This window comes from Thalia democratica, chromosome 5 (assembly GCF_965202585.1).
Source record: "Thalia democratica chromosome 5, ktThaDemo2.hap1.1, whole genome shotgun sequence".
In the NCBI taxonomy this organism is placed as follows: Eukaryota; Metazoa; Chordata; class Thaliacea; order Salpida; family Salpidae; genus Thalia; species Thalia democratica.
This window is the reverse complement of record NC_139169.1, coordinates 76,581,347-76,608,823: the sequence shown is the minus strand read 5'-3', so window position 1 is coordinate 76,608,823 and position 27,477 is coordinate 76,581,347. Positions and strand designations below refer to the sequence as shown.

Here is a 27,477-nt window from a genome sequence, read left to right as displayed (position 1 = left end):
GTATGTTTTACTTTTTAGAAATTCATTTTTTACAATAAGTAAAGTATTACAAAAGTATAGTTCTATTAATACCACTATATATTGTATTTAAAACTCTAGTATGTATCTTTTTTAGTAAATGTAAAATGTTTAGTACTACTCATAGTAGTAACACATTTCTACATGTTAAATTTCATAGTTAAAAGCATGAAAATGTATCTAAAAAATAAAAAATATAAAAAAACTATACTTTTATATTGTTTTCAAGTAAATAAAAAAACGAAAGCTAATAAAAGCTATGAAACTTTACTTTAAAGCATATATCTTACATTACTGAAGACGCAAAAATGTAAAAGTTTAATAACTTTGATATTTTTACTTTTTACAATAAAGTATTGTTTTATAAACTTTAAGTTATTAAAGCTATAAAAATGCAATTATTGTGATTAAGCTTTTAATAGAACAAAATGTTTTTAAAGTCAGCTTGAATTACTAATGTAAGTAATTAAACTTACATTAGTCTGCTTTTTAAGTGTTACTATTTTTTTTCAATTCAATATACTAAAGCACAGTAAATTTATTTAAATGCTAATTTTAAGTAGTATTTTAGCAGTATTGTGTTGTCTAATACTTTTTGTGATTCAAACTGCACAAAAATTTTTTAAAACAGCTTAGTTTTATTTAAACTTAGATAAGTTTTTACTTTAACACTTTTAAAGCATTTTTTAAGTATAATATTTTTAAACAGACTCACTTTTTAAATACCACTCTGTAAAATGATCGAGTTTTTTGTGGAAACCTTAAAGCAAAACTCAGCTACTTGCTGCCTTGCATTCTTATTGGTTCTTTTGCTGCGTACTTTAAAGTCAAAAGAAAGTAGTAAAAGTTCCGAGGTGTCCAAACAACCACCAGGTCCAAAAGGATACCCAATATTTGGAATATTTCCAAAAATGGTAAAGAAAGAAGCTCATCTTGTGTTTGACGGTTATTTTTTTTTAATTTTTAATTTTTTAACACAAAAAAGTTTTTCTGTAAAACGTTAAAAAAAAAAGTTTAAACAATTACTATTTTGCGACAAAACAAAAAATAAAAATGATTACATTTAGATAAATAAAAAGCTCTAAAGTTGAGTTTCAACTAGCTTTTAACCGTTTTTTATAATTTAGTTTATTTATACACGGTTTTTACTTTTTCTAAAGTAATCTATTAAGATAAGCATATTTGTTCAGTACAAAATTAAAAGAGTCTTTGTTTTAAAATTAGTAATTTGAAAAACAATTAGTGTAACTCAAATAACGCATATTACTTTGAACTCGTGTTGTTTTAAACTAGAAATATTAGATTCAGTTTAAATAAATAGCGCCTAAATAATATTAACTATAAATTTTTAAATAAACTCTTTTATCGAAAATTGTTTATACTTGTAGTTTTCAAAAACAAGCTTTAGTTGGAAAAAATCAAAGTAGAAGTTTTATATTAATATAGTATCTATTTCAAAGTTTTTATCTTGTTTTGTTACAAACATGAAAACCTGTAAGTTATAAATTTGAAAGTAAAGACATATTATATATATATGTGAAGTTTTTGATTTAAAGCTTTGGAAACATTTTTAGATTGGACCCGTGAGTTTGGCAATGTGTACAAGTTTTCGATCGGATCGAACACGTCTGTGGTACTTGGTGACCACCAAACTGTCAGGACAGCCATGACAACAAAGGACTCAGCCATCGATAGCAGGTGCCAATGGAGGGAATGTTTTATAAAAGCTTTCAAAGGTAAATCTTGATTTTATTAAATGCATTTTTTATAATTGGTAATATTAATCTGTTTTAACAAAGTCAGTGTTTTAACAAAGTTTATATTAGAAATATTTGTTGTTATGAAGATTATAAAACAGTTGCGTTTGATCTGTGATTCTAACTTTTTCACCAAAAACAATTTATTTCAAAAGTTTGTTTGATAATTTTCTTTTAATAAAATTATGGTTTAAATCACAACAAAAAGGTGTTTTAGGAACTATAATAAAGTGATTAAGCTTAAAACAGGTAAAAACTTTTTTTACCTAAAAAAGGTTATTACAACGATAAGATACACTGTAAACTATTAACACTTTTACTTGAAATTTCACGAAACAAGAATGTTTAAAATTTTACCATAATTAAAAGTTCAGAAACAAACTTTTTGAATGATTTTAAAAACAAACTTTAAATTTTCGATACAAACAAAAATCTGAAGTTTGGTAAACTTGTATTTACTTACGCATACCTTTATATGACGTTCCACTATTGTGTTATCAAATATTTCCAATCTTTCCAAAATATTATTACTTAACACCCACTCGTTTGAGTTGGGTGTCCCACGCATAAACGTCACTTGACCACAATGTCAAAGCCGAGTGTAAACTTGTTTTCGAAGCAGCGCCGTCAAAAAACAAAGAACACTCAAATTTTTCGGTTAATTTTTTTTACCACTTAACTTTTGTAAACTAGGTTTACAAAAATATAATAGCAGTAAACTTTTAATTTATAACCGTTATACTTACAAAATTTCGAATTATGTCAACTATGACCCGACCAACAGCACAATACTTATTTATAATTTGAACTTGGATTAAATTTCAAGAAGTTTAAAACGTTAGAAAAAACTTCATGTAAAATAAAAACTTATTACAACTGAAAACAAATAAATACTAGCGTGTACCAAAAAGTTTTCTTCACATCGTGTGCTCTGACCGAAATTCTTTACCGTTGGTTTTTTATCGTGTTCTACAAAGTAATAATAAATTGTAAAACTACAACTTTATTTACTTTACAGGAATATCAGTGCTTCCGTACACCAAAAAGTGGGTTAACACAAGAGCAAGGACCATGAAAGTTTTGAAAGACTCGGGGATGGGAAAGAGTTTTATAGAAGAGACTATGCATGAAGAAGGTTATTAAAATATTTAAAAACAATGATTTACCTTTTAGGTAAAATAACAGTTCAGCAAGCTAAAACTTTTTTTTCAATTTGTTCAAAAAAAGTTGTACAATTTTTGGTTTGTAAAAAGTTCAGTAACAAAGTTAAAATAAAAACATCATAAAAACCTTAAAATTTTTATCTACTTTAATCAGAGTTTTGATTTTAACAGTTGATAGGCTGATTAATGAGCTTTTGACTTTATCCGAAAATGGAAAGAAAAATTTCAGCCCCAGAAATAGTATGAGACGGACTCCAGTAAATATAATATTATTTGTTCTCTTCGGTGATAAGTTAGTTTATTTTCTTTTAAGTATATAGTAAAATTAGCTTTATCTAGCATAACTTTTTTTTAGACAAATACTTATAGTGCAGACAGCTTTAAGAGCAATCTTTGAATACCATAACTTCATTATTCATTTATTAAGTATTTAATCAACGTAAAAAAACATTTCCAAAGATTTTACATAGTCATAAGCCTTTACTGAATACTTTAGAAATATGTTTACAAGTTTTTTACTTCGCACAAATAAAAATCAAATTGTTACTTTTGTTAAGTAAACACGTTATAAAAGATTATTGCAGTTATGAAACAATAATTGTTGATTTATTTATTAGTTTAATCTATTTTAAAACTTATTTTAGACTACATAATTTTAAGACATTGAATATTTTACGATTAAACATAAGTATTTAGACGTTTAAAAATAGATAAATAGTTAAAAGCAGTATTTTAAAACATGACAGTGGTTTGGTGTTTCTGTTAACTAACGTAGACTCAAATAGTTTTTAAGTTTTGTATAATTTGTATGTCCGTAAAAGCTATATTGTGTTCATTACGGTATCTAATAGAAAAAATGTTGAAACATACGCGACTTGACCGAAAACCTTCTGAAAAGTTGTGAAAACAATTAAATACTTTTACAAGCTTTATGATAAAAATTCTGGGATGAATACTGTTGTTGTAAACAAATTTTGTACAAACATTCCACTAATTTTTCAACAAACTTCCTAAACTTTGTTTTGTACCTCAATATTTTTTTTTTACAATCTTTATAACAAAGTTTAACTGCTAAACTCAAATTTTTGTATCCAATTTTCTATATACAGTTTTGACAACAAACTATCAAACACGTTTCACTTCAAATTAAGTTTCCAACAAAAACTTTCCAGTAAATATAAATATACAGTAAATTTTAACAACTTAAATTATATATTAAAAAAGCAGATTTGACAACAAACCATCGAACCCATTGTATCTCAACGAAAATTAAGATTGAAAAATTTATAGTAATTACACAACTCTAAGTAAATTCGTTTAATTTTTTGTTTATTATTTTTCATAGATTTGACAATTATCCGTCTAATACCTTGTACCTCAACACCAACTAGTTATAATATTAAAAAAAAACAAAAAGCTTCAAAATATAAGCAAAATATTAAAAAAATACTATTTACAAAAACTCAACAGATTCGACAACAAACCGTCCAATACCAATTAGTTATAATAAAAAAAAAAAAAAGCTTCATAATATAACCAAAATGTAAAAAAATATTTTTTACAAAAACTCAACAGATTCGACAACAAGCCGTCCAACACCAACTAGTTATAATATAAAAAAAAAAACAAAAAACTTCATAATATAAGCAAAAATTAAAAAAAAATTAATTTTTACAAAAATTAAACAGGTTCGACAACAAGCCATCCAACACCTTGTACCTCAACACCAATTAGTTATAATATTAAAAAAAAAACAAAAAGCTTCATAATATAAGCAAAATATTAAAGAAATATTTTTTTACAAAAACTCAAACAGATTCGACAACAAACCGTCCAACACCTTGTACCTCAACACCAAATAGTTATAATATTAAAAAAAAAACAAAAAGCTTTATAATATAAGCAAAATATTAAAAAAATATTTTTTTACAAAAACTCAAACAGATTCGACAACAAACCGTCCAACACCAATTAGTTATAATATTAAAAAAAAAACAAAAAGCTTCATAATATAAGCAAAATGTTTAAATAATATTTTTTACAAAAACTCAAACAGATTCGACAACAAACCGTCCAACACCAATTAGTTATAATATAAAAAAAAAAAACAAAAAGCTTCAAAATATAAGCAAAATGTTAAAAAAATATTTTTACAAAAACTCAATAGGTTCGACAACAAGCCGTCCAACACCTTGTACCTCAACACCAACTAGTTATAATATTTAAAAAAAAAACAAAAAGCTTCAAAATATAAGCAAAATGTTAAAAAAATATTTTTACAAAAACTTATCAGATTCGACAACAAGCCGTCCAACACCTTGTACCTCAACACCAACTAGTTATAATATTTAAAAAAAAACAAAAAGCTTCAAAATATAAGCAAAATGTTAAAAAAATATTTTTACAAAAACTCAACAGATTCGACAACAAACCGTCCAATACCTTGTACCTCAACACTAACTAGTTATAACATTAAAAAAAACAAAAAACATTATAAAATAATTAATATTTAAAAAAATATTTTTTACAAAATCCAACAGGTTCGACAACAAACCGTCCAACACCAATTAGTTATAATATAAAAAAAAACAAAAAGCTTCATAATATAAGCAAAATGTTTAAATAATATTTTTTACAAAATATCCAACAGGTTCGACAACAAACCGTCCAATACCTTGTACCTCAACACCCTCATCGTCAACATCGTCAACTCCCTCGCCAAGTCCTCCGTCTTCGACATCCTCCCTAAAATCCTGCGGAGGATCTTCGGCTTCTCGCTCAACGCCTTCCACTCCCTGCTCGACGACATCAGGAGGTACATAGAGGGGGAGGTGGAGCTTTCCAGGAGGAGGCTGGAGGGGGCCAAGGAGGTGAAGTGCTTCGTGGGGGGATGGATAAAAGTTGGTGGCTTGAATTCGTCTGTTAAAGTAGTTGTGCTCAGTTGAAAAAAAAAGTTTACAACTTGTTAAGTTTAAACTAAAAAAAAATTATCAATTTACTTTAATAGCTTATCAAAAGTTTTAATTTGTTAGTTTTTGTGCTTCGTGGGAGAGTGGATAAAAGTTGGTGGTTAAATTTAATTTGTTAAATCTTGTATTGAAAAGAGCAGTGGCAAAACGTAAAGTAGATCTTGGAAACAAAATAAATTATTGTTTTTTTTTACTAGAGTTTGCTTGTAAAAGTTAAGTATAAAAAAAATAGCTTGTATACATGAACATTATTCTCTAATTTTTGGACTAAGCACCATTTAAAAACTACTATGTTGTTAAGTTTAAAAAAAACTGAAGAACTTATTGAAAAAATACTTTTTAAGGAAAAAGAAGAGGAAGAACAGAGGGTCCGGGAGGAGGGCTCGGTTGCCAAGGAAACGTCAACCCTCAACCACGTGTTGCAAGACGTCATAATAGCCGGGGCTCACTCCACGGGGGTCCTTCTCAACTGGATCGTCTGTTTTCTTTGCTTGTATCCGGAGCAACAAAAGCTCGTACGTTTTACTTAACGATATTATAATTTTAATTCTAATAACGTTTCTTAATTGCAAAAGTTGTCTTGAATGACAGAAAAAAAAATTGTTTTAATTTCATACAAATAAATTGTCGTAGAAATTACTGTAATATTTTAAATAAAGTATAGCTACATGAATAAGATGTCATTTGTTTGTTTTACTTGATGTGAGTTGTTCTATTATTTTGGTCATCTATCATTACACTAAAACAATAAATAGTTGCACGAAGAACTAATGGAAGTAATAGGAACAAGGAAAGCGAAAAACACAGACCGTAGCAAACTTGTCAAAATGGAGGCATTCATCCAGGAGTCACACAGAATGGGGTGCATTCTGCCTCTAGTGGCGCACGCTACACACATAGACACAAAAATCAACGGTTTTGATGTTCCGCGCAACATAGAAGGTCAGTTGTATGTTAGTAATCTAATAAACAAATTACTAGAAACTTTGATATCAGCAACACAATCATAATAAAGTGTTGTTTTTTTACCTGATGTAAGTCTTCTAGCTTGAGTACGCATCTCTTGTTAAGTACGTATTTCTTGTAAAGTGCGTACTTCTTGTAAAGTGCAAACTTTTGAGCCAAAAAAGCTGTAACTTCAAATTTAGTTTTCGCGTTTGTTGAGTACGCTCTTTTAACTGAGTTCATTTTTATTGTTTTTAAAGTGCACAGTTAAACGAATGTAAGTTGTAGTTTGAAAATACTTGTGATGTTAAACGTGAATAAGTGCATAAAAGAATATAAAACCAATCAAAGAAAAATTGAAAAGTTAATTTTAATATGACATTAAATTTGCTCAGACAGATACAAGTTATGCATATTTAACATTTTAAATAGATAGCAGAGTACTCTAGGCATGTATACATTTCTACTGTATAACTTAACCAATATAACTGAATGTAAATTTGCTAGCAACTCAAGTTTCATTTTTATACATTGATCCGTAAAATAAACTAACTAACATAAGCTTTTATTAAACTTTGATTAAATTATTGTTAAGCCACATTTAGGTGAACTTAAACTTAATGTTCTTCTTTAAATACAACACCTCGTATAAAAGATTATACGTTCCACCTATTCATTATCTGATAATTGTTTGTACTTCATCGTAAAAATACACTCTTACGTGTTGGATATCACGTAAGAGAGATTTACAGTAAAGTTTTCAACAATTTTATTTTTCGAACCTCTTTGCAATGTTTGCTTAATAAAATCAAGTCTTTTAAGTTGTTTGCATTGTAACTAGCTTCATAAAAAAGTCATTCGCTAAGCTTCGAAATTTTATTGATCTGAAAGAGAAGGAACTCAGTACTTGTTTTAATTAGAAAAAATAGTTTTGTTTAACTTTATTTACTAAAAAAAAATTTCAAACGTTTTTTAGACTGAAACAAAAAATCTAGGTCGTTAACTTATTTTTTTGATGTCATTCTTATGGTTGAATTTTATTTAGCATATATGTAAAGTGCTTATACTAAATAATTTAGTTCTAAAGATATTAAAGCGTTTTATAGTTCAAGTAAATTTAGTAAGGGATATAGTTATTTGAACAACTAAATGCTAGATTTTTTTTATCAAACACAATACAATATTAAAAAGTTATTGTTTTTATTTACTTGGTCTGAGTGAAATGAACTATATTTAAGGCGAGCGACCACAAATTAAGCTGTTGCATAAGTTTAATTAATTTAAACTAATATTCGTTTACAAACATTACTTATATCAAAGGCGGTTTGAAAACGGAATTCTAAAAAATTATATAAATAAAAACATGTTATACAACAGCGGTTAGATTAGCAAGAAATAATAACAAATAAAAAAGTGGTTAACGTTAAATAATGACTTATCATTGCTTAAATTAAACTTGTAAGACAGCATTTTGGTTTTAAACTTATCTATTAAAATCAATTATTTAGTAAAATAAATGCACTTTGTTTAAAATTTTTAATCGTTTAAGCTACTTTATTCATCTTTATTTAAACCTGCTACTTGCAGGTTTCTGTTGATAAAAATAAAATAAATTTATAATTGAATTTTTATACTGACTTTGAATACACTAAATATATAAATAAAAAAATATAAAAGTTAATCTACACGTGCTCATGGCATGTTAAGATGTCAAGAAAACATAAAAATGTTTAAATTTTTAACATAATTTAAGTTTATACATCATTTTTATACGTTTTACAAGTAAAATTCAAATGTATTAACTCTTTTAAACATTATTAAGTTTCTAACATCTAAAATACATTTACGTTATAGACTAGTTTTTATTTATTTTCTATTTAAACGTAAATCAGTTTAAAAATCACTGTGTAGAATACCATTTAAATTCTGTGAAATTATTTTTACATAAAGTTTTAGTTTGATCTTAATAAAAATAAATGTCACTATAATTTTAAAGACTAAGTTGCTTAAAGTAATAAAAAGTTTTTTAATTGACCTCTCAAAAGTTTTAATCGAATCTTAAAAGGTCTTAGGCTTAAAACATTTATTAACATGACATAACAAAACTAAAATGTATTTAGAAAAGAACTTTCACTGAAACAAATTGAAAGTCTTAATGAAATAACAACTATAGGGATTCTTAAAAATCTAATTTTTAAAATACATCTAATTGTTATCATCTTAAATAGATTTTATTATCAAAAACAAAAAGTGTTAAAACTTGTTAATTTTCTTTCTTTAAAACAAGTAAGCGTAAAAAACTCAGTAGTTTTCATTTTTAAAAAATTCACCAACTTTTAAACTCTAAGTCAAAGCAAAGGTTTTAAAGTTGTTTGTTTTCTAATTTTAACCAAAATAACTTAAAAAAAAAACTTATAAGTAACAATTAAAGCCAAAGTTTGTATAAAAACGCGTTATAAAACGATAGTAAGTTTTCACGTACATAAACATTTTACAACAAAAAGTGCTGTCAAAAGATTTTGTTTATAATTATTGATAACCTGATAAAAACTATGCGATTCATGGTATCGGGAGGTTACTTCAAAAATAAAACTTTTCTATTGTTACAGTGATCTACAACAACTACTCAATCAACCATGACGAAAGGGTATTTCCCGAACCATTTAAGTTTATACCTTCAAGATGGATAGACGAACAGGGCAAGATAAAGCAAGATCTGACACAAAAGTTTTTCCCGTTTGGAATTGGTAAGTTTTTAATAAGTATTTAAATTCTTAGGGTAGTAGAAAAAATCTACTCTTTTTTCTTTGATAAAATCTGTAAATTCTGAATAAATTATCACATAATAACAGTTTTTGGTTTTAAGTAATATCTTTGTATGAAAAAAAAACAATAAAATCTTTTTTGTTATGAAACTTTTATACTTCATAAAATACTTATTTTTTCAACCAAAACACCATATGTTTTTTTGTCATTTTTTTTTCGACATACTTAGTTTTTAACAGTATTCTTAAAAGTAGCTGGTAGTAAAATAAAAATTTTGCATAAAAAAGAGAAGTTATGAAACTTTTAATGCAATAAAATTCTAACTACGAACTAAACTTTGTTACTATTGATATTCTGTATTAAGTAAATTCCCTTTAAAACATTTACGATAGTTCTAATTCAATTAGAAAATTAATATTTTACTTTCATTTTTAGTAGATTTACCAATATATTGAAAAATTAAGCTTTTGGGTTTATATTTTTTTAAAATGATTTATTTGTAAGTTTAATTTGACTTAGGTAAGAGAGCTTGTGTGGGGAAAAACCTCGCGAAAATGGAAATATTTTTCACACTAGCTACACTCATTCAGCGTGTGGAAATTTTACACCCGGGTTTGTAGCTGTATTCTAAGTTTATAAATAGATAATTCCTGTGATCAACATTTTTGCTAAGTTTTCTTAAACTTTTCGTTTTGTATACTGCTAGTTTAAATGTATATGAATATAGTTGTTTTTAACTCTTTTAAATAGTTTATAAACATTTCACATTTTTTTATTAAAGTTGAAAATAAAATTATACTAGGAAGCATTATGAAAGTTATAGGTCAATCAAACTGTTATCGTTTTTAAATTAAAACATTTACAGACGAGTCGACTCCCCAGCATCTTCTACCGGAAATAATTCACCGCCCTGGCATGATGGCGGAAAGCAAGGACTTTCATGTAAGGGTAAAACCCCGAGATTGAAAGTAAAAAGAACTATGACAGTGGTTGGACATCTTACAAAAAAGCGTGCTTAATCAATTATGTGTTTTTAAGGCTTGATTTTGAAATTTATATTTTAAGTATTTTAGTTTTTAAAATATATCCATCATATTTTACTACAATATGTTGTATTTAATAAAAAAATTATCAGATTTTGAAGTTTACGTGTTTAAGATTTAAAAGTAAACTTACAAAAAATCTTTTTGCCAAAATACGTAAATTAATGTTTTGCTTGCCTAATACGTTCATTCAAAATATATTTCTAAAGACTATGTGTGTAAACTTTGTTTTTAATTAGCAATAGTGTTTTTGATCAATTTTTTAACAAAAATAAACAAATTAAATTAAAGCATCGTCATAAACTTTACACTTAATTTTAAACTGCTCTATAACCTGCTTCAATATTTATAAATGTTTTTTAGCTGTTTTTCATACGTAAATTAAAGTGTCTTACAAAAAATCAAGCGCTAAAAGTAAGATAGTTTGTTACTTTTTCGTTTTTTTTAATCATTGAGAAAGAGTTCTAAATGTATAAACTTTTTGATTTTTGCTCCGTATGTGTGTTGTTATATCTATAACTCGATTCGATAACTATGTATTACAATGAAAATAAAAAAAGTCGTATATTTTTATTTTTTATTACAGTTTTAAAGTATATTTATAACTTGTTTATTTTTTTAAAACCGTCAGCTGTTTTTAGTTAGTATTAGAACGGTCGATATATAAGAATAAAAACAGTTTACTTACTGAAGTTGTTTCTTAAATTAAGCTGTATTTTTTATGTGTCTTTTGTTTGAACTACTAACTAACTGCAATAAAAAATGTTAATAGTTTTTCTTCAGAAGTCTACAAAACTAAAAGTTAAAACAAGTCTACGTTACAGATATTGCTGTGGGTACTTTTCAGTTTTAGTTCAAATTCAAATTTGCATAATCTAAACTGCACTGAAAGGACATCTAAAACAGCAGATCTTAACGTTTTTCTCATGTTTCACCCTTTTAAATATGATTATTTATCTTCTTGGAAGGTAATTACCGAACTTACCCCAATATACAAACTAGTGTTTAATTTTGAGGAAAACAAACTAACTTTTTTGAACTTTAATCTAATTAAATTAAAAACATTGTAAAACTTAAACAGTTTATATAACTTCAAAAAATTATAGTTAATTACTAACTTATATTTATAAACGAAAAAGACAATTATTTTTTTTTTAGGTTACAAAATTTAGTTAAAAATTATCGACAAATCCTTTGAACTTTTATTGAAACAGAAATTTATTTGATACACGCTTTTCAACTACTATTGTGTATAACTAAGGTATAGAATATAGCAGGGACGTAGCTAGCTCAAAAAAGTTACGAATCTTAAAAATTAAAACATCTGAAATGACGCGTGATAACGTCCTAGCGGGAACACAGCAATTTAAACTGCCTCTAATGTTATTGAATTCGATATGAGAGTATTGCAGTTATGTTAATACTTCAAAAATAGAATGTTGAAGTATGGGTGATAACTGTATACAGGCAATTTATTTTGCTCCACACCCCTTATGACTCTTTATGTGTTGCCACTTGTGTATACCCATATAACTTTTATTGAAAATAAGTATAAGAAAATCAAAATTTAACTTAAAAGCATTTATATTGTTTTCAAAGTCAAACATTTAACGTAGTCAATAGAAACAACATTAAATTATGCAAATTTTTGTAACATAAAATTGTATGATTTTGATTTTTGAAGCTACAGCTTCCATTAGAATCAATTTTTCAATGCAGCTTTTTGACAAATTAAATCTTTAACGCGCTAAATGTATACAATTAAGATGTATTTAACTTGTTTAATTTTTACGACACTAAAAATGCTAGAGAGTACATATATAACAAAATTATTTTTCAGGAGTGCTACTAAGTATAAATGAATACTAAAAGCTAAGAAAGCAGAGTCTTTTCAAGCTGAAATAAAAGCATGCTTTTTCGCACATAAGTATACGTTTCTGCAGACGTGCCCGAAATATAGTATAAACAATTATGAAAGCTTGATAATGCATACGTCATAATGAGTTTAAATTAAAAAAATGAAATAAATACTGCATAGATATGAAATTGGGAAACAAAGTAAACATGACTTTTTTAAGCAAAAGTAAGTAAATAGAAACTTAAGATGGTATATGGATTTTACAATAAAGTATATACTCACAAGTTTCAAAAATATATAAACGTAAATAATAATAAAAAAGGCTATGAAAACGTTTGAAGTAAAATATAATTATTGGAACTTAGTTAATGTACTTATTTAAAAGGAATAAAGCTATAGTATTAAATAACTATATTTCAAAACGATTACATTTGAATAAACTCACGCAATTTAAAAACTGTTTTTAGACTATAAAAAGTACAATTTATACAAGTTAGTATAGTAACCAAACTTTTGTTTACGAAGCTTTGGCTTATAGGTTTTTATAAAAAGAGATTCTAAAGCACCTCAATGAAATATGTATCGTTCTTTAGTTAAAATTGTAAACTTACCCCCATGTTAAGAACCGCTGAACTACAACAACTCACGCGATTAGGTCGCAAAGTTTCGTACGGGCAGTCAGTGCTTATTGTATGATTGCAAAATGTTATTGTACTCACTGACGATAGCCGAAGTATTAATAATAGCTACTTTGCTAACTGTTAGTGCTGTCTAAAAATACAACTTGTGTTTATAGTTCCAAAAAAAAAAAATAAACTTAAAAAAACTAAGCTGAACTTTTAATTATTTATCGTAAGACATACGTTGTAAAAAGATTAAGACTTTAATTTTTATAGAATCTCAAAAAAAAACATATTTGTTTTAAAATCTATTAGTTTCATAAAAAACAAAACTTAAGTGTTGAAGTATCGCAAAATAAATTTACTTTTACAAAGTTTTAAAAGTTGAGTACACGGTCATCTATTGCTTCAGATTTTTGTTTAGGATTTTTAGAAAATTAAAAGATGTAATTTTTTCTTGTACTAGTTTATTACATTTTAAACAAAACTTAATCTTGACGTTATTTAAACTTTAAAAAATTTTAATGTTGGTTGAAGGGTTTAATTATAAGATTAGCAGAAAACATTTTAAAAAACTTTGATAACAAAAGTAGTATAAGAAAAAAAAATTTAAAGAAAAAACTTTTAAAATGATGTTTAGCTAAAATTTGATTTAAGGTCGTATAAAACTTTAAAAATGTAATGTAAATGTATTCGTTAAAATTATAATTAATAAAATCTTTGCAGTTAAGAATCTAAATTTTATTACAGTTAAGTTTCAAAAAATTCTTACTTTTGCTAAAAATTTAGACTGCTTAAGTATATTTAACTATCTAAAAGTTGTAACGTTTTATTTAAACTGTTTATGTCAATGGATTATACAAACAATTAATATTAAGTTTTATTTAATTAAAAAGCAGCTGAGTTAATTGTGGTTAGTATCGTTGCAAACCAGTTATAAACAATTAGTAATATATTTATTTAAAGTTGCAACTGTACATGCAAAATAAACTCTGTTAACCTTTAGAGGAGCGTTTCATCTTTGTTTATTTTTATGTTCTGTAGCAGGGGCGTCGCGTGGGGTGTTGCACTGCCGCAACTGCACCACCTTGAAATTTTCTAATAAAAAAAATAAGTATCTATAACGTTTTCGTTATTTTTTTGAACGAAATCTCTTTTAAAACTTCAACTTTGAAAACGACCATTTTGCCCACTTTACTGCCGCAAACTCTTAGCTGAGTGCCGCAAATGAACTCAAAAAAGCAAAATTTCTTTAAGAATTACCGCAAAATCAATATCTTGCGGTAAGTAAGCTAAGTTGAAAATTCCCTAAAACAGGACTTGCTTAAGTATCATCTACAAGCTATTGTAAACATAAAATAAAAACAAAGCAAGCTACTGCAAAGGATTAAACTTGAGTTTATGTACCCACATGATTTTTTAAATTTAACAGATCACTTCTATCAATGTCATAAATTGCATATTTTGAAAAAAAAGATAAAAACCCTAAATCACCAAAGTCTTAAAAATTTGATTTTTTATTTTAATCTGCATACATAAACTTAACTATAATTGATTATTGTTATCATAAAGTTAATAAAATAAATAATAAAATTCAAGTTCTGAAAAAAAGAATTGAGAAGTTTATTATAAACTTCTAGTTCACTCTTACAGAAAAATATTTTAGATTTATATTAAATAAAAAATAGTATTATTGAAACAATCACATATTTAAATAAAGTAAATAGCCTTAATTTAGAAACTTTGATTACTTAGAGTAGTTTAACATTTTAGGAAAATTTAGTCTACCTCTACTTTATATAACTTTTGGTTTAATTTTTTCATAAACAAAGCAAAAATTTTAGATAAAATTGTTGAAACATGGTTGCCTTGCCTCATAATCAGGATAACTTAGAAATGTTAAAAACTTAAGGTGACCCAAAATAAATTAAAACAGACCAAATTAGAAAAACATTCAGGCTGACTAAAGCAGTTTTAATTTTTACTCTGAAAATAACAAGGTTATTTAAAATTAAAAAATAAGTGTTTTACCCCCATGGCCACATGAAAATTAACTAACCAAACTTATACTTCTATAATGGTTACATATTTATAAATTATCTTTAAAATTCTTGAAAAGTTCAACAGCCTCACAACTAAACTTAAAAAAGTTGAACTCCTGAGAAAAATACTGTCATCAAAATGAAAAACAAATAAATATTAAATAAAGAAAAGATACCCTTAAAAAACTATTGAATTTTAAACCTCCAACAAAAAACATTAAAATTAGAAAAAAAGTTAATAAAAATGTTAATGTTTGTAAAAAAAAATGTGCAAATTAGTGAGGAGTAAGGGGGGAGGGTGTATAGGCACTTTTTTACATGTTATTCTTATTTTAACTTTTTCAGAAAGCTAATAGTTACTCTTTAATAAACTTGAAATTTCCAATTAAACTTTTAGTTACAACCAGTCAAAGCCAGAGAGTACAATGGTCTATTATACAAGGAGCAAACCAAAGCAGCAAAAAATACAACTTTACTGAAAACCTATATTCTCCATCATTTTTAAAACAATTTTTAATTAAACTTTTTCATCCTAATTTTTTTTAAAACTTTATACTTTTGTTGAAAAGAAGTTTTCAATTTTTAAGTATCAATATATATTTTTATATATACAAAAAAAAAAACTTTTGTTATAACTTTTTTTTTCTTGGTGTTTTAAATATCTAATTTAGCAATTTTTTTTTGTTTTAAAAAGAAACATCTAAAGATTTTTAGGCCAACTTATAAAAAAAAGATTTGATTTTAGTGATTTGATTTATTTGTTGTTTGAGTTTATATTATAAAAATAAGGATTCATTTGTACCTCTGACTGTGAATTACCATATCTCAAAAATTTTAAGAATTTTTTATATTGACAAAAGATGACTTGTAGTTAAATTAAAACTGTATAAAGTAATTTCAGTAAAATAGTTCTAAAGTAGATGTTAAGGGCATAAAGGGGGGGGGGTAAAACATTTTTTTAAACACTGTTTTAGTTTGTGCCTCTCATTATGAACCTTTTGTTGCCTTTGACCTTGACCGGCTATAGCTTAAAACATATACTGAATTTTTAAAATCTGTAAAAAGCATCTTGTAGCTTAGTAAAAACTACATAAAATAAGATCAAATTGTTTCATCCCCCCTATGCCCTTAAAAGCAAAGCTTATCTTCAGGTGTAGCAAAAGTTCAGTTGTTTTCAAACTTGACAGTAAAAACATATTTTTATTAAAATAATTGATATTTTTTTAATTCTGCATCACCTAAAAAAATACCACGCGACGCCACTGTTCTGTAGTACTTCTAACTTACAGTGGCGAAAAAAATTGAAAAAAATTGTTTGTATTCTACATTCTGTCTAATATTTGTATAGTTAAAAAAACATGACTGGTTAAATCAATTTTCAGAAGCTAGTTTTATATGTTTTAATTATTTGGAAAACTTCTATTAGTAACAATTTTTATGTTAGCTTTATGTGCATTCAAAAATTACAGTCTTATTGCTTGAAAAAAACACAACATTTTTTTAGCTTCTTCACTTACAAAACTTTCTAACTGAAGTAAACTAAATTGTGACAATATAATATAGACACAATTTACGGCAACCATAAACATAATAAGTGCCGAATCAAACAAATTAAAAACTCTTGGGTAACTTATACTTGTTTGAATTGCAAAGAGTCGACTTAAATTGGTGTGTAGCTCGATACCCGAAAGGTATTTCTATTTACCAGGTCTTTTGACCAAAATATTTTAGTGTTTATTTTTCATAATTTTAACTAACCAAACTAACAATAAAAAAACGCTTACAGCAAATAAACGCGAATGAAAGTTTAAGAAATTTTAGTAGTTGAACTTACTTTAATTTCATTATGATAGTTTTTCTTAAACATAAAAAATAATTAATGACAATCTGAATTTGCTGTAAACCTAATTTAGAAGTTTTATTGAAAACAGGTTTTATTTTTAAATATTTTTGTCTTTATTTTGTTTTATAAAAATAGAAAACGAAGTAAGTTGTTATATATTTCTAGTTTTACAACTTGCAAAATAGATTCATAAAGTAGTGAAATTTGTTTTCAAATAAAAAATTAACTTTAACCAGTAAAAACTGTAACTAATATCATTTTGTAATAAGAAACGAAAAAATTCAGTTAAAAATACCACATAAACGCCTACTAAACAACATGAAAAATTACAAAATTATACTTATACAGTTTAATCATCTTACAGACAGGTATTAAATAAAACAATATAAACAGCATAAGTTTTGGTTTAATGTATAAAAATCCATAATTTAGATAAGCTTGCAGTTTTTTGTTAAGTTCGACTTATGGGGTGTTATTTTACATTTTTCTATTCAAACATATTTTCAGTTTCGAATTGTTTAATCTATGGTAAAATAAATATAAACATCTGAAAGATCTGTTAACAAGTGATAAATAAAACAAGCTTAAACTGTTTATATAACAATAACCAAAATTATTTCTAGATTAAAAAAAAAAAAAAACAGTTAAACAGTAAAAACTTAAATTAACATTCTAATAACTTTATGTAAAAACTGTTTTATACTTATCTGCTTGTCAAAAATAAATCATAACTAAACTATTTTAAGCTACCTGATATAATGTTATACACCTTTATCGTTTACTAAAGCTATTACACTTTTGAATTATTCTCACATTTAGAAAAATGTATACACCTACTTTGTATGCTGACAAATAATACATGAAGTTATATTTACACAACTCTTCTTAACTTTACCAGACTAAAAGTAAAACAAAATTTCAGATGCATTTTTTTCTCTTAGAATCTGATAAAAAAAGTTTGTTTTATAAACAATCAAACTAATCATCTTTAATTTTACACCTATTATTAGTAACCTCAACAAAAAGATTTTTTGTAACATTATATAAACCATTAAATGTTTAGTTTTATAGAGCTAAACAGAAAAATATTCAAACAGTTATTTTTAAATTCAGAACACAAAACTAAGATCAGTATACTGTGTGTAGACTGGAGAAAATTAAAACTCTTACAAAAACAGTTTCCATGTAGAGGTTTTTAAACTATGGTTTATTTAGCAAACATGTACATAATTTAATTGTAAAATACGTTTTACCCTTTGCAATCGTTTCATTGGCGTTATAAGTAGTAAAAAATTAAAGAAAACAAGTATTTATAAGTACGAGCATTTGAATTCTTTTTTACAACTAAAAAATATAAATTTGAAAAGAGGTAAACTTTTAGTACTTTGATAGAGTATTTTATTTATTGAATAAAAAATCAAAAGCTTTACTTGCAATATTATAAAGTTTTGCTAGAAATTAACAAAACTATCTTTTAAACTACTAAAATTCCTGATAAGAATATCTATTCATACAAACTTTTATATAGATAGCTTATATTTTTCAATTACCTTCGTATTCACTTAAATGCTGGTGAAAACTGATTTAGTGATTATTTTTTGTTTCCATGTAGTTGTAATAGTTAGTTTCAATTTAGGTCATTTTCATATAAAATTCAATCAGCTAAAATCCTTCCTTAGAATCGAACATCGATTACATTAAAGTCCAAAGCAACGCTATGACTTTTGTTTAATTTGAAAATTACTACCGCTTGGTGTTGCTATTAAGTTATTTAAGGGAATTTAAACTAGTTTTGTCTGAGTTAACTTGGCAAACAACGCTTTAATTTTTTTTCGTTAATTTCAAGTAAGCTCTACTCTGTTACTCTTATAAAACATTCTACTAACCAAAGGACGTCGGAATTTCAAAATAACTGTTTTTTGTACGCAAATAATTTATTTAATTGACGACGTTTCGCTGCCAAATCGCCAGAATTAAAGTGTAGTACTCTCATCGAAGTTTATCTTTTAGAGGCAGCAAAACGTCGTTAGTTTTTTTAATTTGACTTCTAGGCGGACTTTTTAGGACTATTCGCTCGAATATACTATTTTTATATTTCATAACACGTTTTGAGAGATTTTGTTTATGTTTTGATATTTAAAGCCCATCAAAAACTTTAATCTCACAGTGTTACAATTTATTTTTACTTTTTGTCTTTTAAGTAGTGATTAAACGTTTTCTTTTTAACGCTGTCATAAAATAAAACAAAAATTATGTGATACTTATAGATTTATTTATTTTTTAAAAGTAATTTTTAAGTTAGTTCTGATTAAACTAAGCTAAAAAGGTTGAAATGTAATATATTTGATTTTTGTTTTCGAGAGTGATCTAATATAATTAATTTTATAGTTAATTTTAAGAATATTTAAATAGTTGCAGTCCATAAGTTTTTGCTTAAAACAAACATTTTTAAGTTGATAACAACGCCTAGATACCAAATATATTTTATGTGGCATGAAACTTCTAAAAGTTAATCATTAAATTTCAGCAGAAATAAATCGTCAAATTTTGTTTGCCAAGTGAATGACTATCATTTGTATGTGAGCATCTTTGTATTAATTCAGTATTTAATTATATTGTTTTAAAGCTTACAGTATTATTTCTAACTTTAATTTTTTTTTTCAAAAAAAGACATTCATATTTAGTTTAATTGTAAAACTAAACAATCTACTAGTTATTTTACTTAGAAATTTTTAAAATTTATCTTAGATTGTTATTTATGTAATTAGTTTTAAACTTTGTTTTTTGATAACTTTTTAGTTTTCGTAAACGTTTCTAGTTTTTGGCAATTTCGTGTATAAATGGCAATGTTTTTAGACATTAAAGATAAGTTTATTTTTTCAAATAAAAATACAACATGGCAGCCACTTCAGTCGCTTCAAATGACGTCACTATTGCCTGGTGAGTTTGTTTTGTTTTAAGTAGTTGTTATTCAAATAAAAATATTAAGGTTAAACATAAATAGCATTAAGTTTAAAAAAGTTTAACATATTATCCTTCTAATTGTAAATTAAAAAAAAAATCGGTAAGTCAAAATTGACGGTTATTCTACTTGGTAAGTTTTTTAAAAATACTTAAGTAGTTTTGTGCGAGTGGTTCATTTATTTCAAGCCAAATAAATTTTGGTTGTTTTAATTGGAGTCGAACTTAAACTAAAGATATCGAGCACCAAATGTTAAGTGATTAAATTTTGAGAATCAACTCCGCGGACGGGAACGGCAGTCGGAGAAAGCTCTGATACTCCAATGTGCAAAGCCTCAGGTAACCCATTTTCGAAGAGGGGTTTCCCCCCTTGCGCTCACCTGTCCTCACGGTGCTGAAACGACTGCGGTCAAAGAGAGCTTAACGATGAAACGGGCGTTGACGATCCAACGCTGAACTTCTTCGGCGAAGGTGATTTCCCCCATGTAAAACCTGAAGCGGAAACGAGTAAGCGATAGTGGTCGACGGGGAAAGTACCGGCGACGCGATCCGTTCTCACTCCGGTGGTTCTGGTACGATTCCCTACTCTTGCGTTTGCTCATCAATAATTATTTTTAGTGCATCACTTTGATTGATGGCTTTATATAAGTTTCAAAATACTTGACTTTAAGTAATCGCTTTGAATTCGGTTTAAATAAGAGTTTACTTTGATATGTTTCAGATAAATTAAACATTAATAAAAAAGTATAATGTAAAAGTTTAAAACTTTATAGTTTAAGATTAAGGACTTTCTACGAACTAAAATGGACAAAAATCGTAAGAAATCGTTAAATTAACAATTAATAGTTTGTTTTAATGTTTAAAGTAAATCCTTAAAAAACAAATTTGTGTATCTAACTTTGACTTCTGCTAGTCAAATGTGTGCTTAGTTACATAAAAAAGTTGCTAAAGTAAACTACTTACTAAAGTAAAAAGTTTTTTAAAAAACTGTAAGCTAAAATACTTGAAAATATGCTTGCATCCAGTTGTAATAAAACTTTTAGATTGTGACGTAATAAGATGTTTACCAAACACCTCGGCTCAATTTAAAACTCTTTTTTAACTATCTTTAAAATATTTAGTCTAAATGAACAACTATACCAATATGTGATATTTATTAAACTTGTATCTGATACCGATCATGATGAAATCTTTAATACCTATAATAAAATGCTTGGAAATATGGCTGTATATATCAAAGCAATTTTTCAAACGGTTTTAAAAGACCCACTTTGATACTTATCTAAGATATCTCGTCTGAAATAAAAGTTATAGCAAGATGTAAAATTTTACCTAAATATTTTTTTAACCTAATGATTAACAATAACTAAATAAAGATTTAAAATTAATATATTATTAAAATATTTTCAAAGGTCCAATGCTGACCACGATGATATATTCATTTTCAAGATCACGTCTTCGCAAGATCTCAACAACAGATTTTGCGAAGATTTTTACATTTTCGAGCACAATGTGCCAATAGGAATGCCTCAGGATGTCTATGTAAGTTTATTTGTTAATTTATTTAATTCTCACGGTTTAGTTTTCTATTATTTAGAATTTTTTTAATACCAACTTTTTTGAACATACGACCAGTAATTAAGATATTTAACAATAAATTTTTATCTTCTTCTTCAAAACAGTATTGATCTGTATGTACAAGTATTCTGATACTTAAAACAAATAACAACTTTATACAATAAAGTTGATTTAAAAGAAAATGTTATCAAGTAAATACTTAAATTTAAGCTTCATATAAAATATTATTAAACATTACTAAATTTTAAAGTTATTAAAAAATTAAATTTTATAAGAATTACTTTAAAAAATAATTTTTCTAAATGCTTCCCCTAAATGTCTGTGACGTCACATAACTGTTTTATTACGTCATAAAGGTTGAACTCTACACCAAGTACGGGGGAGAGTCGACGATGCGCGCCAATCAGGACTTTTTGTGAAAAGCAATGGCGGGAAGTTTGGACGAAGGGTGGTCCAAAATGGTTTTGGCGGCCATGGCTTCAAACAACCAGGGACACCTTCACGACATTCTCAAGCCAAGTTAGAAAATGTTTATTTTTTTGAGATGTTGTTTGAATTAGTGGCTTTTTTTTTTTTTAATAGATTGATAAAGTTTTATTTGAAAACAAAATTAAAGTTAGCAACAGCTTAATATATAATTAAAAAGTTATAAAGTCAAGTTAGATGACACTTAATTTATTGATTTGTTTTTTTGAACTGTTGACTTTCGACCTTCTCAAGCTAAGTTAGAATATGTAATTATTTTAGTTGAATTTAATTGGTAGCTTTAGAAGTATAAGAAAAAAATGTAATGTTAAGGTATTGTTCAACAAAGTGGCTTTAAAACTTAAACTTCACTAAAAATATATAATGTAGTTTATAAGATGTCTCGTTAAAAGGCGTTAAATCCTGGAGATCCTGATAAGCTAAGCTTATCGGAATATATACCACAGATGTTTTTGTGTCAAAACTTTATTCCGACTAACGGCGTTTCACTGCTTTCAAATATAATATATATAATATAATATAATTTATTGAAATGACGATTTTAAAAATGCTGGAACATATGTTTCATAAAGACAAAAAAGATTGTCTCTAATCTTCAGCCAGTTCAAATTTAAAATAAAAAGCACTTTGGTAAACAAAAATTTTGAAAAATATGTTCCAGCATTTTTAAAATCGTCATTTCAATAAATTATTTAAAAGCCCTTCAAGTGGGCTCAGTAGAAGGTGTTCAAGTTTGAATATCAACCTTATTTTGTATAATATAATATATATATAATATATAACATAGTTTTTTAAGTTGTTTTTAGGGGAGTTGCTTTTAAATTTTTTAATTAAGTTATTAAGTGATCTTCCGGATCAACAAAATCAATGTATATGATTTATTTGATATATGAATTTAAAAAAAATTAGAGTTTTATATAACATATTATTGAATTAAAAGTTATTTGAAGTTATTCAAAAAATTAAGTAGGTAAAAGTCAGAAAAAGTTACTATTTCTTAATATTAATTAATAAATTGCTTGCAAGTTATTGAAGGTGAAATAATGAAACTTTTAGGAAGTTAGTAATACAATAAAACATTAACTTTCATGTTTTATTAGTCACCTAAAGCTCATTAAAATAAATTGTAGATCAATACTAGTTTTTCCTTTGTAATTAAAAAAAATCAAGTCTATAAATTAACTATTCATAGTTATATGAAAAGTACTCGTTAAGTATTTAAAGGTTAAAATACGACATTATGACTTATTATTTTTTTAAATATGTCTTAGTATAGAAAACTAAAATTTTAGAATATAAATTTTGTCAAGCTGTGTAAAAAGATCAATTACTCTTTAATTCATGTTGTAAATTTTTAATTTCCTTTACTTAAGTTTCTTTATTATTTGATATAAAAAAGTTATATAAAAAAACTTGAAACTTAGAGTAAGTTATATAATAATATTTTTTAAACTATTATAGAATTTTTATCTAGCGCTCACTTTAGTTAATTTGTAGATTTATTATTAATTAAAACACTTTCAAACAAAAACACCTTTCCATAAATCTGTCATTATTGATATTTGAATTTATGAAAATTATTTATTTTGGTTGTAGAGGTTTTATCATGATCTTTTTACTAATCTGTTGTACAAAAAAAAAACAATTAATTTTATATTACAGTTTTTTTATTTAACCTTTTATTTCGTTATATGTATTTGGTATCATAAGTTTTATTAAGTAAGATTGCAAAATAAATTAAGTCTAAGTTTTTATCTTTAACTAATTTTAACCGCTCTTTCCGAAAAGATTGATCTAAAACACGACATTGTGATAACAAACCATATTTAAAACATGTTCTCAAAGTTTATAAGAAGACAGATTTATAAATAACACCTACTTCTGATTAAGTAATGAAGTACAAGTAAAAAAAAAGTGTTGTGTTAAGTTTATTGTACCTTAGAATTGACAAGTAGGTAATAATTTTAACATTTTTATTAAATATGTTTTTATCAGCTGAAGAAGACCGTAAGAAATTTCTGGAAAAAAGAAAGAGGCAAGATGAAGCAGAAAAACGTAGAAAAAATAAAATGACGAAGAAAAAGTTAGTAAACAAAATAACAAAATAGTTGTATGTTGTAAAAGATTATGTTAAAGTATTCTTATTAAACTAAAAGTCTACTGGTTCTAGAACAAAATTCTTTGGTAAAATTAATTAACATTGTTAGTAGTAAATACTAAAAATCTGTTAACAAAAAAGTTATTTGAAGTTTAGTTTAAAGTCCTAACACTTCAAACAAAATAAAATATTTTTGTATTTTACTATTATCATCGATTTCAAACATACCAAAGTCAATTTGTTTTGTTTGTAAATTATTTCAAGTCGCTAAAAGGTTTTAAACTTCAAATTACGAAATGATGCAATAAGTCTTGGACTATTAAAATGATAACTTTTATTGGAAACTAATTAAGTAATAATTATTTTATCTTTCTGTATCCATTAGGCAGTATACATTTTTTATTTGTATCTAAAGTTATTTAAACCTGTAGTTTTCTAATTATGTATCTAGTGATTATCATGATTATCATTGTATAAAATATTAAGAAGTTTAAAAAGAAAAAAAAAGCAATTTTAAGTCTTTTGAATTTCTATTTAGTTTGCTCAACAAATGTAAAAATTTTATAATTAGTCTTATATTATTGGAAATTATAATTCAATGAATTGGATAAAAAATAAACAATTAAAAAAGTCAAAGGAAATATAGAAAGGCCTTCCGGCAATTGAGCTAAACATTAATGTTAAGAAATTAGTGTAGAAATACTACTAAAATAATAATATATTATTTTTAAAATATTTCTGTTAACTTTACAGTTTGGCTGAAAATAAACGAGGAGAACAAGTGTCCAACATTGAAGTTTGTTGTTTTGATAATTGTTTATTTAAAATCAACTTTTTATTTTGTTATCCTTTAAGTTCAATAAACTAATTTTAAATATTTTCCTGCGTGAATTTATATAAACTTTAACGAAAACTTTAAATTGAATAGAGAGTTTATTTTAGTTACTATGTAATTAAGTTTGTAAAAAATATCTCAACTCTATAAGTTTTTTTTACTTGTTTAACTTTACTCTTTAAAAGATTTAAATTGAGTTAAAATAACTTTTGTTGGAGATTTCATTTTATGTTTATTGTTCACATTCTGAGTTACGTGTTTTGTTTCAAGGTTACATTTTGTTTAAGTAAATATTTTTTATAATCAGCTGAAAGATAATATTTGTTATCAACTGAATAAATAAAAAGTATCAAAGTACAAAATTTATTTCAAAATGAAAACTAAACTTCATGAAAGTCTAAAAAATTATATAAGTAGTATTTAAAAAAAACTTTAGAATAAGGCAACAGATGCTATTAATATAAGGAAATTAAAAAACCTAAATACAAGTACTCAAATTTCTCACTAACTTTTTTAGTTCAAAAAAATGATTAATAAATAAGTAATCACAGATGTTCTTGTGCTAAAACTTTATTCCGACTAACGGCGTTTCACTGCTCTCAAATAAATTTAAGAACAGATCTACGGAGTCTATAAAATGTTAACACACATTAGAAAAAAAGCAGAAAAAAGCATGTATAATTATGAATAGTGTTTATCTAGGTAGTAACTATAAATGGACTTTATGGTTTAAAAAACAAAGTTTGGGATAAAAGCGTAAAATTATAAAATTGTCTACAAAAAAAACAAATTTAATAAAAGTAGGCACCAACCTCAAAAAGCTATAAGAATAGGCAAATTTTAAAAATGAAAATTAAATTGAGTTGTGCAGAAATGTTACGTCATAATAATTTTAACAAATTATTCAATAATTTATACAGCTTGAAAACATGAAGTATTAAACTTGCAAGAATATATAAGTTTTGTGAAATAAATTAGTACATAAATAGACAGAGTTATTTAAAGTAGAATCGTCGGTTTCTACTTTAAATAACTCTGTCTATTTATGTACTAATTTATTTCACAAAACTTATATATTCTTGCAAGTTTAATACTTCATGTTTTCAAGCTGTATAAATTATTGAATAATTTGTTAAAATTATTATGACGTAACATTTCTGCACAACTCAATTTAATTTTCATTTTTAAAATTTGCCTATTCTTATAGCTTTTTGAGGTTGGTGCCTACTTTTATTAAATTTGTTTTTTTTGTAGACAATTTTATAATTTTACGCTTTTATCCCAAACTTTGTTTTTTAAACCATAAAGTCCATTTATAGTTACTACCTAGATAAACACTATTCATAATTATACATGCTTTTTTCTGCTTTTTTTCTAATGTGTGTTAACATTTTATAGACTCCGTAGATCTGTTCTTAAATTTATTTGAGAGCAGTGAAACGCCGTTAGTCGGAATAAAGTTTTAGCACAAGAACATCTGTGATATACATTCCGATAAGCTTAGCTTATCAGGATCTCCAGGATTTAACGCCTTATAACGTTACATCTTATAAATAAGTAATCTGTAGCTTTACTTAGCTGACAACAAAACTTTATTAAGTGAATAATTTAGCACATAAAAGCTTCTTAGGCTAAATAAATATTTATGATAACGTGTATCCTACATTGTAGAGGCTTTTCAAACAGATGTTACTAATTAAAACGTCAAAAACAATTTTAGCTTGAATTTAGAAATTATTTGCTTACATATCCTTCTATACAAATTTGATAAGATTTTTTTTAAAATCTTACAAAAAATCTTGAACTGTTTTAAATAAGAATGAAGAAAAATATTTTGTGTAAAACATTCGAAGTTTTTTTTATCATTGAAAGACTTTTATATTGTTGATGTTAATTATAAGAAAACAGCTACAAATGTTTTATATAACTTTATTATTCTTGTTTTTATTGCTAATTTGTTATATTTTTTATATTTTGAACTGTTAATATAGTAACAGTAATGTGTTTGAATTAGTCAAACATATTTATTTAGCTATAATAACGTAACAAAAACTTAAGGAAAAACTGAAAATTGCCATTTTTTTGTAACGTTAGGCTTGTAAATGTGACAGTTTGTGGTCTGATGTATTACGTTTAGAAAAAAAAATTCAGAAAGTTAAAGGAAACGTTGTCCAGAATTTTATTAAAGTACAAGAAGGTGCAACTGTTAATTTCGGAGGACAAAGTTCCAGTGAAGTTTCAAGAAGCTCAAGTAGAAATGATGAAACTGTCGAAACTGGAAGTGAAGTTAGTTTTGTATTAGTTCTAAAAAATTTCAAGAAGATTAAATGAACTTTTTGTAGAAAATATAATAGTGCTTTTTTGTTAACAAAAAATAGTTTATAAGTACTTTAGAACTGAACTACACCAGTATTAAAGTTATAAAATTTTAACAGTTTAGGTTTTGAACAGATTCAAAAGTATTTGTAATTATTTTCGGCTAAAATACTAGAAAA

At 25.7% G+C, this 27,477-nt stretch overlaps 1 protein-coding gene across 1 annotated transcript; it reads left to right on the top strand.

The window, feature by feature from the left end:
- The first annotated feature begins 755 nt into the window (after nt 1-755).
- LOC145836920 (cytochrome P450 1A1-like) lies at nt 756-10,601 on the top strand. Its single transcript, XM_082944693.1, has 10 exons — nt 756-963; nt 1,593-1,754; nt 2,794-2,910; nt 3,110-3,230; nt 5,589-5,838; nt 6,252-6,422; nt 6,663-6,849; nt 9,462-9,599; nt 10,138-10,230; nt 10,484-10,601. Exons 1-10 carry the CDS (start codon nt 756-758, stop codon nt 10,582-10,584), a joined length of 1,548 nt encoding a protein of 515 aa, XP_082800819.1. The 3' UTR covers nt 10,585-10,601.
- The last annotated feature ends 16,876 nt before the right edge of the window (nt 10,602-27,477 follow it).

Bases quoted from the DNA above. Each gene is read 5' to 3' on its own strand.
- LOC145836920 (XM_082944693.1), top strand. From the start codon at position 756: ATGATCGAGTTTTTTGTGGAAACCTTAAAGCAAAACTCAGCTACTTGC. The intron at 2,911-3,109 runs GTTATTAAAATA...TGATTTTAACAG, and splicing joins AGAGACTATGCATGAAGAAG to TTGATAGGCTGATTAATGAG. The intron at 6,423-6,662 runs GTACGTTTTACT...AACAATAAATAG, and splicing joins ATCCGGAGCAACAAAAGCTC to TTGCACGAAGAACTAATGGA.